This window comes from Peromyscus maniculatus, chromosome 18 (genome assembly GCF_049852395.1).
Source record: "Peromyscus maniculatus bairdii isolate BWxNUB_F1_BW_parent chromosome 18, HU_Pman_BW_mat_3.1, whole genome shotgun sequence".
In the NCBI taxonomy this organism is placed as follows: Eukaryota; Metazoa; Chordata; class Mammalia; order Rodentia; family Cricetidae; genus Peromyscus; species Peromyscus maniculatus.
The window spans coordinates 40403340-40416888 of record NC_134869.1 but is presented as its reverse complement, the minus strand read 5'-3'; the positions used below and the strand labels follow the sequence as shown (position 1 = coordinate 40416888).

Sequence of the window (13549 nt, the reverse complement as noted above, 5' to 3'; positions counted from 1 at the left end):
AAAACATGGTGATTCCAGAGAGACGGGTGTTGACGCAGTGTGGGAAGGGTTTCCTGAAGCAGCCCCCTCCACCCTTCAGAGGTATGAATGAACTCTAGAATCGGTGGTTCTCCACCTGTGGGTCTAGACCCCATCGACAAACTTCTATTTCCAAAAATATTTACATTGTGATTCATAACAGTAGCCAAATCACAGTTATGAAGCAGCAACAAAAACAATTGTATGGTTGGGGGTCAGCCCAACATGAGGAGCTGTATTAAAGGGTCGCAGCGTTAGGAAGGGTGAGAACCACTGTCCTAGATGCTATGTGAAGCCCGTCTTGGGACTGCTGTCGAAAAAGGACCTTTGGTTTTCACTTCTAGGAGCACAGTTGTTTCAGTGCGCCACCTACAGGCCACGCACAGAAGGACACATTTAAATTAGAAATTAGAAAACTTAAGGTCACCAATTCTTAAATGATATTTAGCAAAGATCTCTCTCACGCCTTCACTGCTCTCGGAGATTTTTACATTAATGACAGGGGAAGTAATAATTCTGAACATATCTCTGTGGACATGCCTCCAAAATATCTATTAAACTCCTAAGTTGAGTTTGCCCAAACCAAAAGCAAGCAAGCAAGCAAACAAACAAAAAACCCAACAAATCAACAAACAACAACAAATCAAAACACCCTGCCCCCAAAGAAAACTCAGACTAAGACCTTCAGATCTGTCTCCCTCCCCTTGGATATGCTCAGCGCTTTAAAGTGTACATGCACTTTTTAATTCTTACTAATTTACCTGAAAGTGATCACTTGCCCACAAATGACTTAATACAGGAACCTCTTTTCTATAGTTTCTGTCTGAACTAGGAACTCGTTCTTTCACTATTCCCCCAATAGGGTGCTGAGGATGGAGTAGGGAATAGTGGACACCTGGAGGTGAAGTGATGGACTCTAAAAGCTGGTTTTCCATAGAACACGGATAGTAGAACAAGTTACCATCACCAGAACAAGATGATAAAGATCTCTTGCTCAAGAATTGGATGAACATGGCCAGACAACATGCAGAGACCTTGGAACACTCAGCCCTAAGTGGAATGTCCCCATCCAATCCCTCCCCTCTGGGCTCAGGGAACCCTGTAGAAAAGGAGGCCGAAAGGGTGTAAGAGCCAGAGGGCATGGAGGACACCAACGAAACAAGGCCTGCTAAACACAAGACCAACGCACACAAAAACTCACACAGGCCTCGGCAGCACTAACAGGGCTCACAGGGGTCTTTATCCTATGGGGGTCCCAGAGCTGAAAAAAGTGGACACACGCCTCCCCCTCGCCCCCCCCCCCCTAAACCCAGACGCTATCTCCAATTGATAAGCACTTCAAATGCAAGTTTAGTTTTCTTCAAGGGAGTCTCAAAGGGAAAAGAAGCCACTTTTAAAGGCAGGCCTTATGCCCAACAGAGATGGCCAACCCAAAACAAATGCAAAGGCATCTCTGGTGGTTCCCTCTCTCATGATGTCAAGTCAGGGATCCTCCCTCCCTCCCTCCCTCCCTCCCTCCCTCCCTCCCTCCCTCCCTCCCTTCCTCCTTTTCTCCCTTCCTTCCTCCTTTTCTCTCTCTCTCTCTCTCTCTCTCTCTCTCTCTCTCTCTCTCTCTCTCTCTCTCCCTTCTTCCTTTCTTTTTATTTTTTAATTAATTAATTTTTATCCTCCAGGCCCTTTGCAAGAGACAGAAAGGGAGTGGACCCAGATGGGAGGGAGGTGAGGAGAAGCTGGGAGTGCAGAGGGAAGGGAGATGGTAATCGTGATCTACTGTATGGGGAAGAAAATTATTTTCAATAGTAGAAATAAATAAGTAAATCAAAGTAAAATTCAGTTTTCTCTTAGGAGGCAAATGACTCAATATCCACTAGAGGGCACTGTTTCTCTACACTGCAGTCAGAGGAGCTTGGCCCCAGGCAGCAACAGAAACTGATCTGAGAACACAGCCCCGCCCCACTGAGGCCCATTCTCCCCACCCCCACCTCCCCCTTGCACAGGAATATGAGGTCTTGATAAATGGGAGCAGCACTTTACTTTGTAATATACTCACTGGGGGGGGGGGGCGACGCAACACAATGAGTTTAAAACTAACTTAATTTTGATCAAGTTACTTGCCTTTGGTGATCTGTCATTTTCCAGGGTTCCAAAGGTCATGCATGCAAACCCTGGGAAATCTAAAGAGAACATGATGCTGCCTCCCTCCAAAGAAAACCAGTATTCAGGGAGTCGGTGAGATGCACCCCATCGCATTCTCAGCTGGATGGCATGTTTCAAACAGCACCCTGGGCAACAGACTGAAAGGCAAAACCTAACACAGTACCTAAGATTCAGAGCTGCTCAAAAGAGGAAGCCAGGCTTTCCCTGGGAATAGTCTGTGCCTGTCTGCCCTGATGAAAATGAATCTCACAAAACAAGCTGCTTCACCTAATTCTGTCAGCCTGTACATCGAGATCTGGAGGATAGTCCCCTAGCAAAGACAGACGGCTCCTTTTACACAACACTCTCCAAAGCAAAGCTCGTAGTGGATTGTGAGCAAAATGATCTGTAAACAGGAGTCTCAAAAATGATACCATTGTGGTATCTGTGCTTCAGGGTCAGGATGACAAGAATATTGTAGAACGCCTGCCTTGGGCTGGAGAGGTGGCTCAGTGGTTAAGAGTATGGACTCTTCTTTTAGGGGCCCAGAGTTCAGTTCCCAACCTTGGGTGGCTTCTGTTGCCTGTAACTCCAGCTCTAGGGGACCTAGTACCTCTAGCCTCCTAGGGCATGTACATACACATCCAAATGTGCCCCTTCCCACATGCATATGTAGTTAAAAGAAACTCTTAGAGAATTTCAGCCTTATGCAACATGTAGGAAGCACATTTAATTCTCTCTTAAAAAAAAAAAAAAAAAAAGGCATACTCTGAATGGCCAGAGAGTTCCCAGGGTGATGAGATTTGGCCCCTTCATGGTAGGTGTTGAAATGGATTCTGTGAAATGGATCCCATGTGACTCATCCTAGGGTTCAGGCTGCAGGTTCTCAGATATGAGAAGTCTGGTGTGGGGAAAGGGCTGAGTCCTTTCGAATCAATCTCACAAGGCAGCCTGCATGCTGGGTAGACTAGCAGCAAATACAAGCAGGAAGAGCTCTCACTGGGACCCACTCTGGCATGGTTTCAGGGTATCACCAGTGAGGATAGGGAAGGCGACGTGAGAAAGGGAGCAGTCATAGTGGTGTCTGGTGAAGTCAAGTCCCAAACTGGAGGGTCCCACCCAGCCCACAAAGGCTCAAGCACTTCAGACATTGCCTTAAGAGAGGCCCCTGCTTGCCAATAAATGATGGCCTTGGCTTTAGCAAGACTACTTGTTTTATAATTTTTATAAAATAGGTGTTTGGGCTGGGTATGTAGCTAAGTGGTAGAGCACTTGCTGAACATGCATGAGTCCCTGGGTTTGCTCTCCAGCCCTTCTCCTAAATCTACCTCTACATCTCTGTCTCACCTGTACCTATCACCTTGGCTCCTTGTCTATTCTTCTGGGTTTGTATCTGCTGCCACTATGATGTCTTCGGTTGAGAACTATTACATCTGTTCACGACTTGCCTTGACACAAAAGCTCAGTGTTTATCTCTGTTTTCTTAATTCGTCCCTATGGTCTTGAGAATATGTTACTAGGGAACCCAGGAATGCTTCTAAAAATCATCGTTGTCTAAACTTCCAGAGCCCCAACCCACCTCACAAAAATGCATTATGTCTATTATACAAATGAAGAGGAAAATAGCTTGCCATTCATTGTTAAGGAGAGCTTGGGTGTGTTCCCAAGGCTCCCCACATTTCTGGGTATCCCCTTAAAATAACTTTTATAAGATTATGATATGAGAAGCTACCAAAAGTTCAGATATCATCACCTGTGTCATCTAGAAGGAGGTGGGATAGATAACTTTGTGGTCAGAGTCTCTAGATGCGAATTTCTAGTCTAATTTTACTTCTTTGTGAGGTGAGCCATGCTATCCGCTCTCTCTGGGTCTCAGCTTACTTGCAAGAAAGGACAAGGGATGCCCCTATTACTGTGCCGCAAGGGATGCTGGGAAGATGCTATGAGATTCTACATTAAGAGTGGCTGACCTGGGGCAGGCCACTGTCCTGCAGGAATGTCAGTTGCCAGTGTTTGCTTATTCCAATAGCAATGGCAGCTGCTGGATGGAGGGGCATGCACTCACCTCCTCTGATGTCCCTTTCACCCCTCTGTTCACAGCACACAAATCCAGATAGTGGACAAAGTGGAGACATGCCCTGCCCTGCTCACCCAACGTCCTTTGAGTGTAGTTTTGGACTTGAGTTTTATCATTGCCTCCGATCCGCTCCCACTACGCTTCTCTACTGCACTCAGATTCCCCACCATCAATCTGTCCTTTATGTCAGATGAGCATTTGGACTCTAGAGTGAGAAAGACCAGATAAGACAGGAAAGCTGGGACAGGCGGCAAGCTTCTGGGCAAGCAATGGTTATCTCCCTTGAGTCTGCTCCACAAAGGTGCATTTTCCCGATTTAAAAATCTGAAAAAGACTCTGAAAACTTAGTGGAAAAATTGGTAAGATGACAATATGTAATATACCTGCTTACCCACTAAGTAAGTGTTTTTAATTTATCTTTCATAAATAGAGGGTTAAGTTTATCATCTTTCCCCCAAAGGTGGCAGTCCAGTGCTTGTCTGGGGACATGATGCTTGCTCTTCGTTATGTTTACCCCTGCCACGGCCCAGAAACTTACTTTATAAACGACTCTGCCAATAACCTAAACACACGAAGCACTAGTTTCTTCTTCGAGGATGAAATGAGATCCTGCATCTAAAGAGCCTGAGTCTTCCTGTGGTCTTTTGTGCTCCGTGTTTTGTGCCCTGTTGTGCTAGGATCCCCGGTATTGTCAGGTGGAGCAAATGAGTCAGGTTGACAGATTGTGTTCAATGGCGCATACCGGCCGCTAGAACAAATGGTGTTTACTTGAAGGAGGCCATGCAGAACATAGGCAATGACCTGGAAAGATCAAAGAAACCTGGAGGATGGACTTAACTGTGCTACAAAGAGTTGGGGCAACCACTGGCAAGTACAGTGATGTTGCTGGTATCCCCTTCAGACCACCTCCGCTTGATTAGCATTCTCATCCTCTTCGTTGACTGTTAAAGATGCCCGGTTGCCACTTTCTGGAGAATCACCCCCAGGTGACAGCAGGTGACTAGGAAGTTATGTCCCCAGGCATCCTAACTGGTATGAGGAGATGGGTGCCTAGTTCATTTCCCAAAAGGTGAGAGAACTGTTCATGAGCTACTGTGGGTGAGCCAGGCTCCCCATGTGGTCCGTGTCCCCACTCTGCCTCTCCACTTTTCTCACAGGCTTCTCCTGAGAGCATCCTGTCCACAGACCACACGGACAATAATCCGTGCCTCAAGTTAAGCCTCATAAAACCTCACCTATGACTCCAGAGCCCATCGGAGATCCCACTCTCATTGGATCAGAAGCACAGGACATGATTGCTTTCATCAGGGAGTTTATATATAGAGGATGCAGGTTGTAACTTCTTGAGTTTTTAATATCATTTAGGCCCTAATATTCACTTAGTCATGATTTTTATACCTATCTCCTGAAGGAAGGCCAGTGGAAGGAGTCTCACCTTCATTTCTAGGCCAAATCTGAGGATGCCATTTAGCTATACCCAAGTGCAACAATGTCGCTGTGTGGGGTAGGGGATAGGAGGAATGATTTGACTTTGCTCTCTTTCCTCTCTAGAGTGGCATCTACTGTTGCCAAGGTCCTTTATGGCTAACCACAACAAATGTCTCTCTTGTAATATCATTCACTGGGAACACATTCAAAGAATTTCAGATCTCCTCCTCCTCTTCCTCCTCCTCCTCCTCCTCCTTTTGAGACAGACTTTCATACTGTAGTTCAAGTTGCCCTGGAATTCACTATATATCTCAGCGTGGTCTCAAACTTATGGGAATCCTCCTGTCTCAGCCTCTATGTCCAATTCCACACACCACTGGGAAATAACATAATTATTCAAGAACACTGTGAAAAGAGTTTAATATTTGGGGGAAAAATTATAACTCTTCATTAAGTACAGTGTATATTCTAGTTTTCTTCCATGGGACTTGGTTTAAATGGAAGCAAAAATATGGATATCTATATATAATGTTTTTTTTTTTTTGGTTTTTCGAGACAGGGTTTCTCTGTGTAGCTTTGCGCCTTTCCTGGAACTCACTTAGTAGTCCAGGCTGGCCTCGAACTCACAGAGATCCGCCTGGCTCTGCCGAGTGCTGGGACTAAAGGCGTGCGCCACCACCGCCCGGCAATAATTTTTGTGGTTAAAGGAAGCAGAAAGGAAACTTTAGACAAATTAAAGAGTGGCACAGACTCCTTCTACATGACTCCAAACAACATGGGCATCTGTAGGAAACACTCTTAGGTTTATTACCAACCCCTTTATACCATGTTTGATGATAATTAAATAAGATAGCTCTGTTTTATTAGTGACCCTTGATAAGTACTTAATAAGTGGTGGTAGGAACCACCCCCTACTTGAAGATGGACTTTGTTTGGATCTACACAAGCTTCAAAGAATCAGATGTACCTTAAAGGTTTTCCCAAGCACAGAGATGCCACTGGGTGACAAGAAACCTACTTCCTGGTGTCCACTTGGTCATTCTGGTCTACTTCGTGGTCAGTCGCTTCCAGTTTCACCCCTTGTAGCTGAAGGAGACTTTTCAGAACAAAGCAAAACAAAAGCCAGCATGTAGGAGAGCTCTCAGTCAAAGCTCTTACCTCTCCTGAAGTCCTATGGGTTTCATTTTGAAGGGAGAGGGGCAGACAGATGTGGGGGCGGTGCTTCTAATCTCAGGAGTGCATTGGCCTTGAGGATCCACGACAACATTCAGCACCTTTGGCGCCTGCTCAGGCTGGACCATGCTGTGGGCTGTCTTGGCCTCCGAATGTGCTGGCTGTAACACGATGGGCGATAGGTGGATCTCCTGGTTTTTCTCTTTATCTTGTCTTAAGGAAAGCTGAAACCTTTCTTTTAACCTATAAATAATCTACAAAAAAAAAATAAAAGATAGAAGAACTTCTTTGAGATTTTTGTGTCCTGAGCAATGAACAGAACATCATCTCCCCTACCTTAGAAGACAGCAAAGTAAACATTAGTGATAAAGTAAGCCTACCCTCTGATATAATTTCTTGGGTTTTTTTTGTGATATTGAGATTTTTTTCCTTTAAAGAATATGCTTGTTACATAAATAATACCCGTATAACGTCAAGTGAACAAGATTGATCCTTACCCTGGCAGAAAGCATTAACTGTATTCAGTGCAGGAGTAGGGCAGAGGTAGGAGTGTGTGGGGTGTGGATGGGGTGGAAAGCAGGGGTTAGGGGGTAGGGGGTAGGGGTGGAGGTGCAGAGACTGACTGCCTCTGGCTGGTATTTCCAGTTAGGCTGTACATACACCTTGAGTGTTTGTTTACATTAATATATTCCTCAAGGATATATTCAAAAGGAAATTTGGCAATAAGTCTACAAAGATGCCAGGTGATATTTGATCATAGGAGTTTCTTGAAATGGGAGGCATTTGGAAGGAAGAGCTAAGAAACATGGGCCAATGATCTTTATGGAGACAGATAATGTTATCTTTTTATAACAGGGAAGCAAGGCTCATACAATATTAATAAAATAATAGTTATTCTATAAACGATCCATTATTGTCTTGGTAGACATGTCATTAGTCATTCATCAGCTTGAGGATCTGTTAACTCCTTGACCAAACTACACGTAGGACATCCATCAAGGAGTAATTTGGACAGCTAGAATTTTCTTGTTTTTCCCCTTTAAGTATTTAATACATATATACATATATATGTGTATATATGTATATATATGTGTGTGTATAGAGAGAGATAGATATAGATAGATAGATAGATAGATAGATAGATAGATAGATAGATAGATAGATAGATAGATAGAAGTAACTTTCTGTGTTTTATGTGTGCTGGTGTTTTGCCTGAATGTGTGTCTGTGTACCACATGCATGGCCGGTGCCTGAGGAGGCCGGAAAAGTGTGCTGGATCCCCTGGGATAGGAGTTACAGATGGTTGTGAACCATCATGTGGGTGCTGAGAATTAAACTCAGGTCATCTGGAAGGGCAGCTAGTGCTTTCAACCACTGAGCCATCTCTCCAACACAAGACTTTCCAGCTTTTAAAAGCACGAGATGGAATTATGATGGGACACCCATTAGCTCACATCATGTTTCTATACAGTCTCTTCAGATTGGTTGACCCCTCCCATCTTCCCTTGCTGTGTCCGTATCCCCAGTAACCTCCCTCCAACTTTTCTCGATTGCATTTCCCACCTTTATTTCTATAGCTGTCCCCTCTCAGAGTCATGAGCACCTCTTTATTGTTCCTTTATTGTCACCCACATTTACTTGACGCGGGCTCCTCGGTTCCTACAAAAACCAGAAGTCCTAGGCTTTTGTCAGGCGTGTCCTCAGGATGTGACTTGGGGAGCTAATTCGTGTGGAGGGAGAGGTGACAAGTCATTATCTGCAATTGTGAAAGTGAACAGCACCCAGGGTGTCTGCCTCCAGGGCGCCTCAAGACATCGGACTCCCTGGTTTAATTTCTGAGATCCATCAGCTGAGCAGACATGAGTTTAGGAGGAAGGAAGATTTCCTGCTCCTTTCTAATAAGATCCTCCCTAGCTAGTCATGAAATGCATTATGTCTTTCCTGTCTTTTCAAAATTCCTTTAAATTCTAGTTATTTCTATATTTTAAATCTTCTGGATAATTTAAGCTTTCTATATATGTGCATACATGTGCACACACATATATGAATTCATCTAAAATTATGAAATAAACACATTTTGAAAATTTATTTTAGAACATTAAAAATATTTTCCAGGTATTCCCCAGAATAATATTGAAGAAGAGCCTGTTTAGCAAAATATGTCTACAAAAATCGGATCAGAGCTGGGCAGTGGTGGCACACACCTTTAATCCTAGCCAGGTGAATCTCTGTGAGTTTGAGGCCAGCCTGGGCTACAGAGTGAGTTACAGGACAAGCACCAAAACTACACCGAGAAACCCTGTCTCGAAAAACAAAACAAAACAAAAGAAATGGATCAGAATTAAATTAAAACACACCAATTTAAAATGAACTATTAGAGTGAGATCAGTCTCCTTGAATATGATCATATTTCCTTGTATATATGTATGAAATTAAAAAATAAATTTAAAAAGAGAAATAAAATGTCCTTCCAATTGAATGAACTGAGTACTTATTGGCAAGCTGTGAATCTTCTTTGCAAGCACTTAAGAACAGAATTGGAAGTGCCGAAAGTATCACTAGTGATACCTACAACAACATTAGAGGCTGCTTGGGATGCTGAACAAAAGAATGGGACAGAATTGGGAGGAGAGATGGCTCAGTGGTTAAGAGTATTTGTTGCTCTTGCAGAGGACCTGGGTTTAATTCCCAGCACCAATATGGTAGCTCACAACTGTCTACTACTCCAGTTCCATGGGATCTGTGGACCTCTTCTGGCCTCAGCAGGCTCCTGCATGCATGTGGTGCACATACACTCAATGTAGGCACACATATGCATAAAAATAATAGGTGAATCTTTAAAGAATGAGACACAGATGAAAACAAGAGAAAGGTTTCAAAGCCATCTGTTTTAAGGATATGTTATGGACTGGGAGGTGATCTCCTTAAGAAAAAATGATGTACATATCAGGTATAACTAGACATGTACATCATACACAGAGCTAATGGGAAATTAGAGCAAATCTTTTCCGTTTTTTTTAATGCTCATTTTTTTCATAACCTGGAAACTATATTGTGGAAGAATTCATCATGATATGTGATCTCATCACTTGGAAGGCTGAGGTCATAGTATCCAAGTTTGATGTGGGTCACACATCAAGAACCTGTCTCAAAATCCATACAAACAAACAAGCACACTCACTTCAGTGGAGTTAGAATATTTCCCTGACCACCATTACCGCACAAGGGGAGAACAGATGTCAGTCATTACAGCTGAGCTTCTTCCATGTACAATGTTTACTTTCAGAGAAGTACTGTGCTTTCCTGAACCTACAGGACAGAGGATGCTGAAGGGGGGTATCTTTACCCTGTGGGTAGTGTCCTAATATCATTCGCTTTCTGTTTATTCGCAGCTTCTATGGGTTTGCCACCATTCTGTGGAAACACACACACAGTAGGGCAGCACCAACCAGATGGCACATATATGGGAGGCTTATTGTGTCAAGCTAAACCCAAAACTACCAAAATACAAATTAATACAATTTTAAAGTGGGACATCACCTTTTAAGTTGCAAACAAGGCATTTTTCTGAATGAAGAAATAAATAATCCTAACAATATAGATTATTTATTTATAGAAGGAGCAATGCATATGTCTTATAATTTAGGCTCTTCACATATGAATGTAATATACAATTATATTACTTGCCTATATTTTCTTTTTTGGAGACATTCTACTGTGAGAACAAGGGCCAGGATAGAGTTGCTCTCAATTATTCTTGACAGGTCAGTTTATGATTACATTAGAGTAAACCAGATGGGGTCTAAAGTCCTTCTCTGTTGCGTAGAGTTCAGTGGGGAGCCTCTGCCACATATTTTATAATGAGTAATCTATTTCACCTCTGGCTTTTAACATGTCTCTGTGTGGTTTGCTTGCAAACTAATTTCTACAATTCGAATTCAGAAAAATCAGAATCTGGATTTTGTAATGTAATGTAATGTAATGTAATGTAATGTAATGTAATGTAATGTAATGTAATGTAATGTAATGTAATGTAATGTAATGTAAATATGACACTTAAAAATACTGAAAATACTGGGCTGATTGGTAAAACTTGTGGAAAAAAGATGAAGCTGCTTCCTGGAAATAAGCCATTGACATGGATTTTAGCTGTAAAGCACTGGTTTTCAACTGCCTAGTAGGAATTTTGTCCCTCAGAGGATATTTGACAATGTCTAGAGAAACTTTGGGGGTGGGGGATCATGGGGCTGGTGCCAGGAGTATGAAGTGAGCATAGGCTAGGTTGTGGGTAAATATTCTAAAGTACACAGAAAAGGCCACCCTCCTCACCCCCAACAGAAAAGCCAGCCCTTGATTCTAGTAGTGATATTGTTAAGCAGCCCTAGAGTAAAGAATCCAAGACTCATCTGGTATAACCTCTTTGTTTCTGAGTGAGGCTGAAAATGCTCACATGCTTATAGAATACTGCTCATAAAGTCTAGAATTCAGGTCTCCTGAATCCCAGGCCTGTGAGCATTCAACGATGGCTTCTTTCAAATCCATACATTCTCCTTCCTGACCTCTTTGCCAAAGTTTCTGGAAGTGTGTGTCAGAGACTTCTCTGTACAGATTGGATCCTTCAATACAATATTTGCATTCTTTTTCCTATGAGAATTCACTTTGTTTTTAAAAAAATCTCATTCTTAAAGCCTAGCAGAGCCATGACAAGTTAAAACTTTCCCTTCATTTTTTTTTTAGAGCTTGTGTGGGGCTTTGGGATGCATTAAAATAATTTGGTCATTTGAGGAAGGAAAAGAGAAAGAAATATTGAATAAGAGGAGCTATAAAAGCTGAATTATAGTATGGGGAATATAAAATGGCAGCAGTGAGACCCAAGGAAGGCAGAAAGGAGAGGAAGCTAAGCAGAGCCCTTTGAAACAGTTTTCAGGGTAATTTTCATTTTTAAAATCTCACAAGTAACAGAAAACATTGTGTTTGAATTAAGGTGTGTTCTAATTTTAAAATGATGGCCCCCAACAGACAGTGCTCTGTGTGGTATTTTATAGGAAGTTATGAACAAGTTTATTCTTTTAATGTCATAAACATTCCCAATCCATCCTGAAATTGAAGTCTGTGTAGATGCAGACGTGGCACAAGACTGACTATGTCCCTAGGAATGCAGAGGTTTCCAGGAGACAGATGTATAAAATCAGGTGCAGTACAAGGTACTAAGTGCATTTGGGTGTGTCCTTAGCACACAGGCATGGAGCAGCAACCACTTATCAGTCTTGCCTGGGTGGAGTCCGTCTAATAAACACAGGCATACTCATGTGTTCCTAGACCTATTTGTGTCCAGAAATAGAAGTTCACAGAATGAGTGATAGGAATGAGGGAAACCACAATTGACTCCTTCATGGAATCAAGCAGAGCCATGGTCATGAGCTTAGACTTTCATCCCAGATGGACTTGACTCTGAATTCCAATCCTTTCTACTCTTCCAATCCTCCCACACATACCCACCCATTGTTTGCTGTGAGTCAAGCCACTCTTTATCTTTTCTGGATCCTGGTTTGCTCATCAGTAAAGTTGGGCACTTAAACATTACTTAGGATCAGTCAGTATGCAATATGCAGAAGAAATGAATTACTATTGCTGATTGTTGCTATTATTTTACTACTGTGAGTAAGCGGGGGTGGGGTGGGGTGGTGATGGTAGACTACTTAATTCATAAAAAGAATAATTTGAGCTACAGGCTTGCTTTGGAGATGACGTCGGAGTCAACTGTGTCTGGCTGTAGCTCCATCATCCCTAGAGATTATATATAACAGGTTAGAAAAGTGTAGCTGTTTATGTCCACTTTTGACATGAAATTAGTGCATGATGTCCAGAGCTTGATGGTCCAATATACAATTTCCTTGCTCAGTGACGAGACTGTGACTAGAGAATCCTTTTACTTTACACCTGGATGACTCTTCTGTGGGTCCACCATGCCAGCACTTTTACTGATACAGCTGTCTGTGATTTCTAATATCTGGCCTCTAGACATCCCTATGTACATTTCATGAATATATTTACACATTTTAATAAGCCTGTAAGTATATTTGAAGGTCTAATTTAGATGATAGATAGTGTTCTTTCTATTATGTACTCAAGTTTAAGAACTAATTCTTCTCAGTAATACATTTCCTCCATCAAAAACAGACTGAATGGAGTCAAAGTTGCCCACACATTTTTTTTTCTTGGAAAATTCTATTTGTCTATTTGCCACCATTCCACCCACTCTACATTCACATTTGAGAAGTGCTAAATAAATCACACATTTGAAAATGTCACGCTTGTCTAATTTTATGTCTGGCAATCTATACTCCTCTTTTTTGTATTTTAAGGAACATAAACAATATGCCACATTTCAAAAACTTGGCAAGTTTTATGTTATTGTTGTACAGCACATGGAACCTTCTATTATAACAATTTACCTATATAATATCATAATAAAACCATCTGATTTTCATTTCAATGCTATGTAAGGAGGCTGGACACAAATAATGACACTTGCTGCTTCATAAAGATAAATTAGTGCCATAAGAAAAACCCTTAACTATAGCTTTTTCTCTGCCATGGAGGCATCAGAAGTGTAGGGAATGGTTACACTGTACATATGAAAATCAGAAAGTGTATCCCAGTACACTTCAGCACATACTGTGTAGTTAGGACTAAGAGATCCTAGCAAAAATTAAT

The 13549-nt window shown here is 42.2% G+C and overlaps 1 protein-coding gene across 3 annotated transcripts in view; it reads right to left on the bottom strand.

Moving 5' to 3' along the window:
* The window catches only part of Ptprr (protein tyrosine phosphatase receptor type R), a 249034-nt gene that overhangs the window by 78824 nt on the left and 156661 nt on the right, over nucleotides 1-13549 (bottom strand). For all 3 annotated transcript variants that reach the window (XM_006988975.4, XM_006988976.4, XM_006988977.4), the window contains one exon: nucleotides 6818-7086. In XM_006988975.4, the coding sequence (XP_006989037.1) occupies nucleotides 6818-7086 (269 nt within the window). The remainder of the gene's footprint in view (nucleotides 1-6817; nucleotides 7087-13549) is intronic.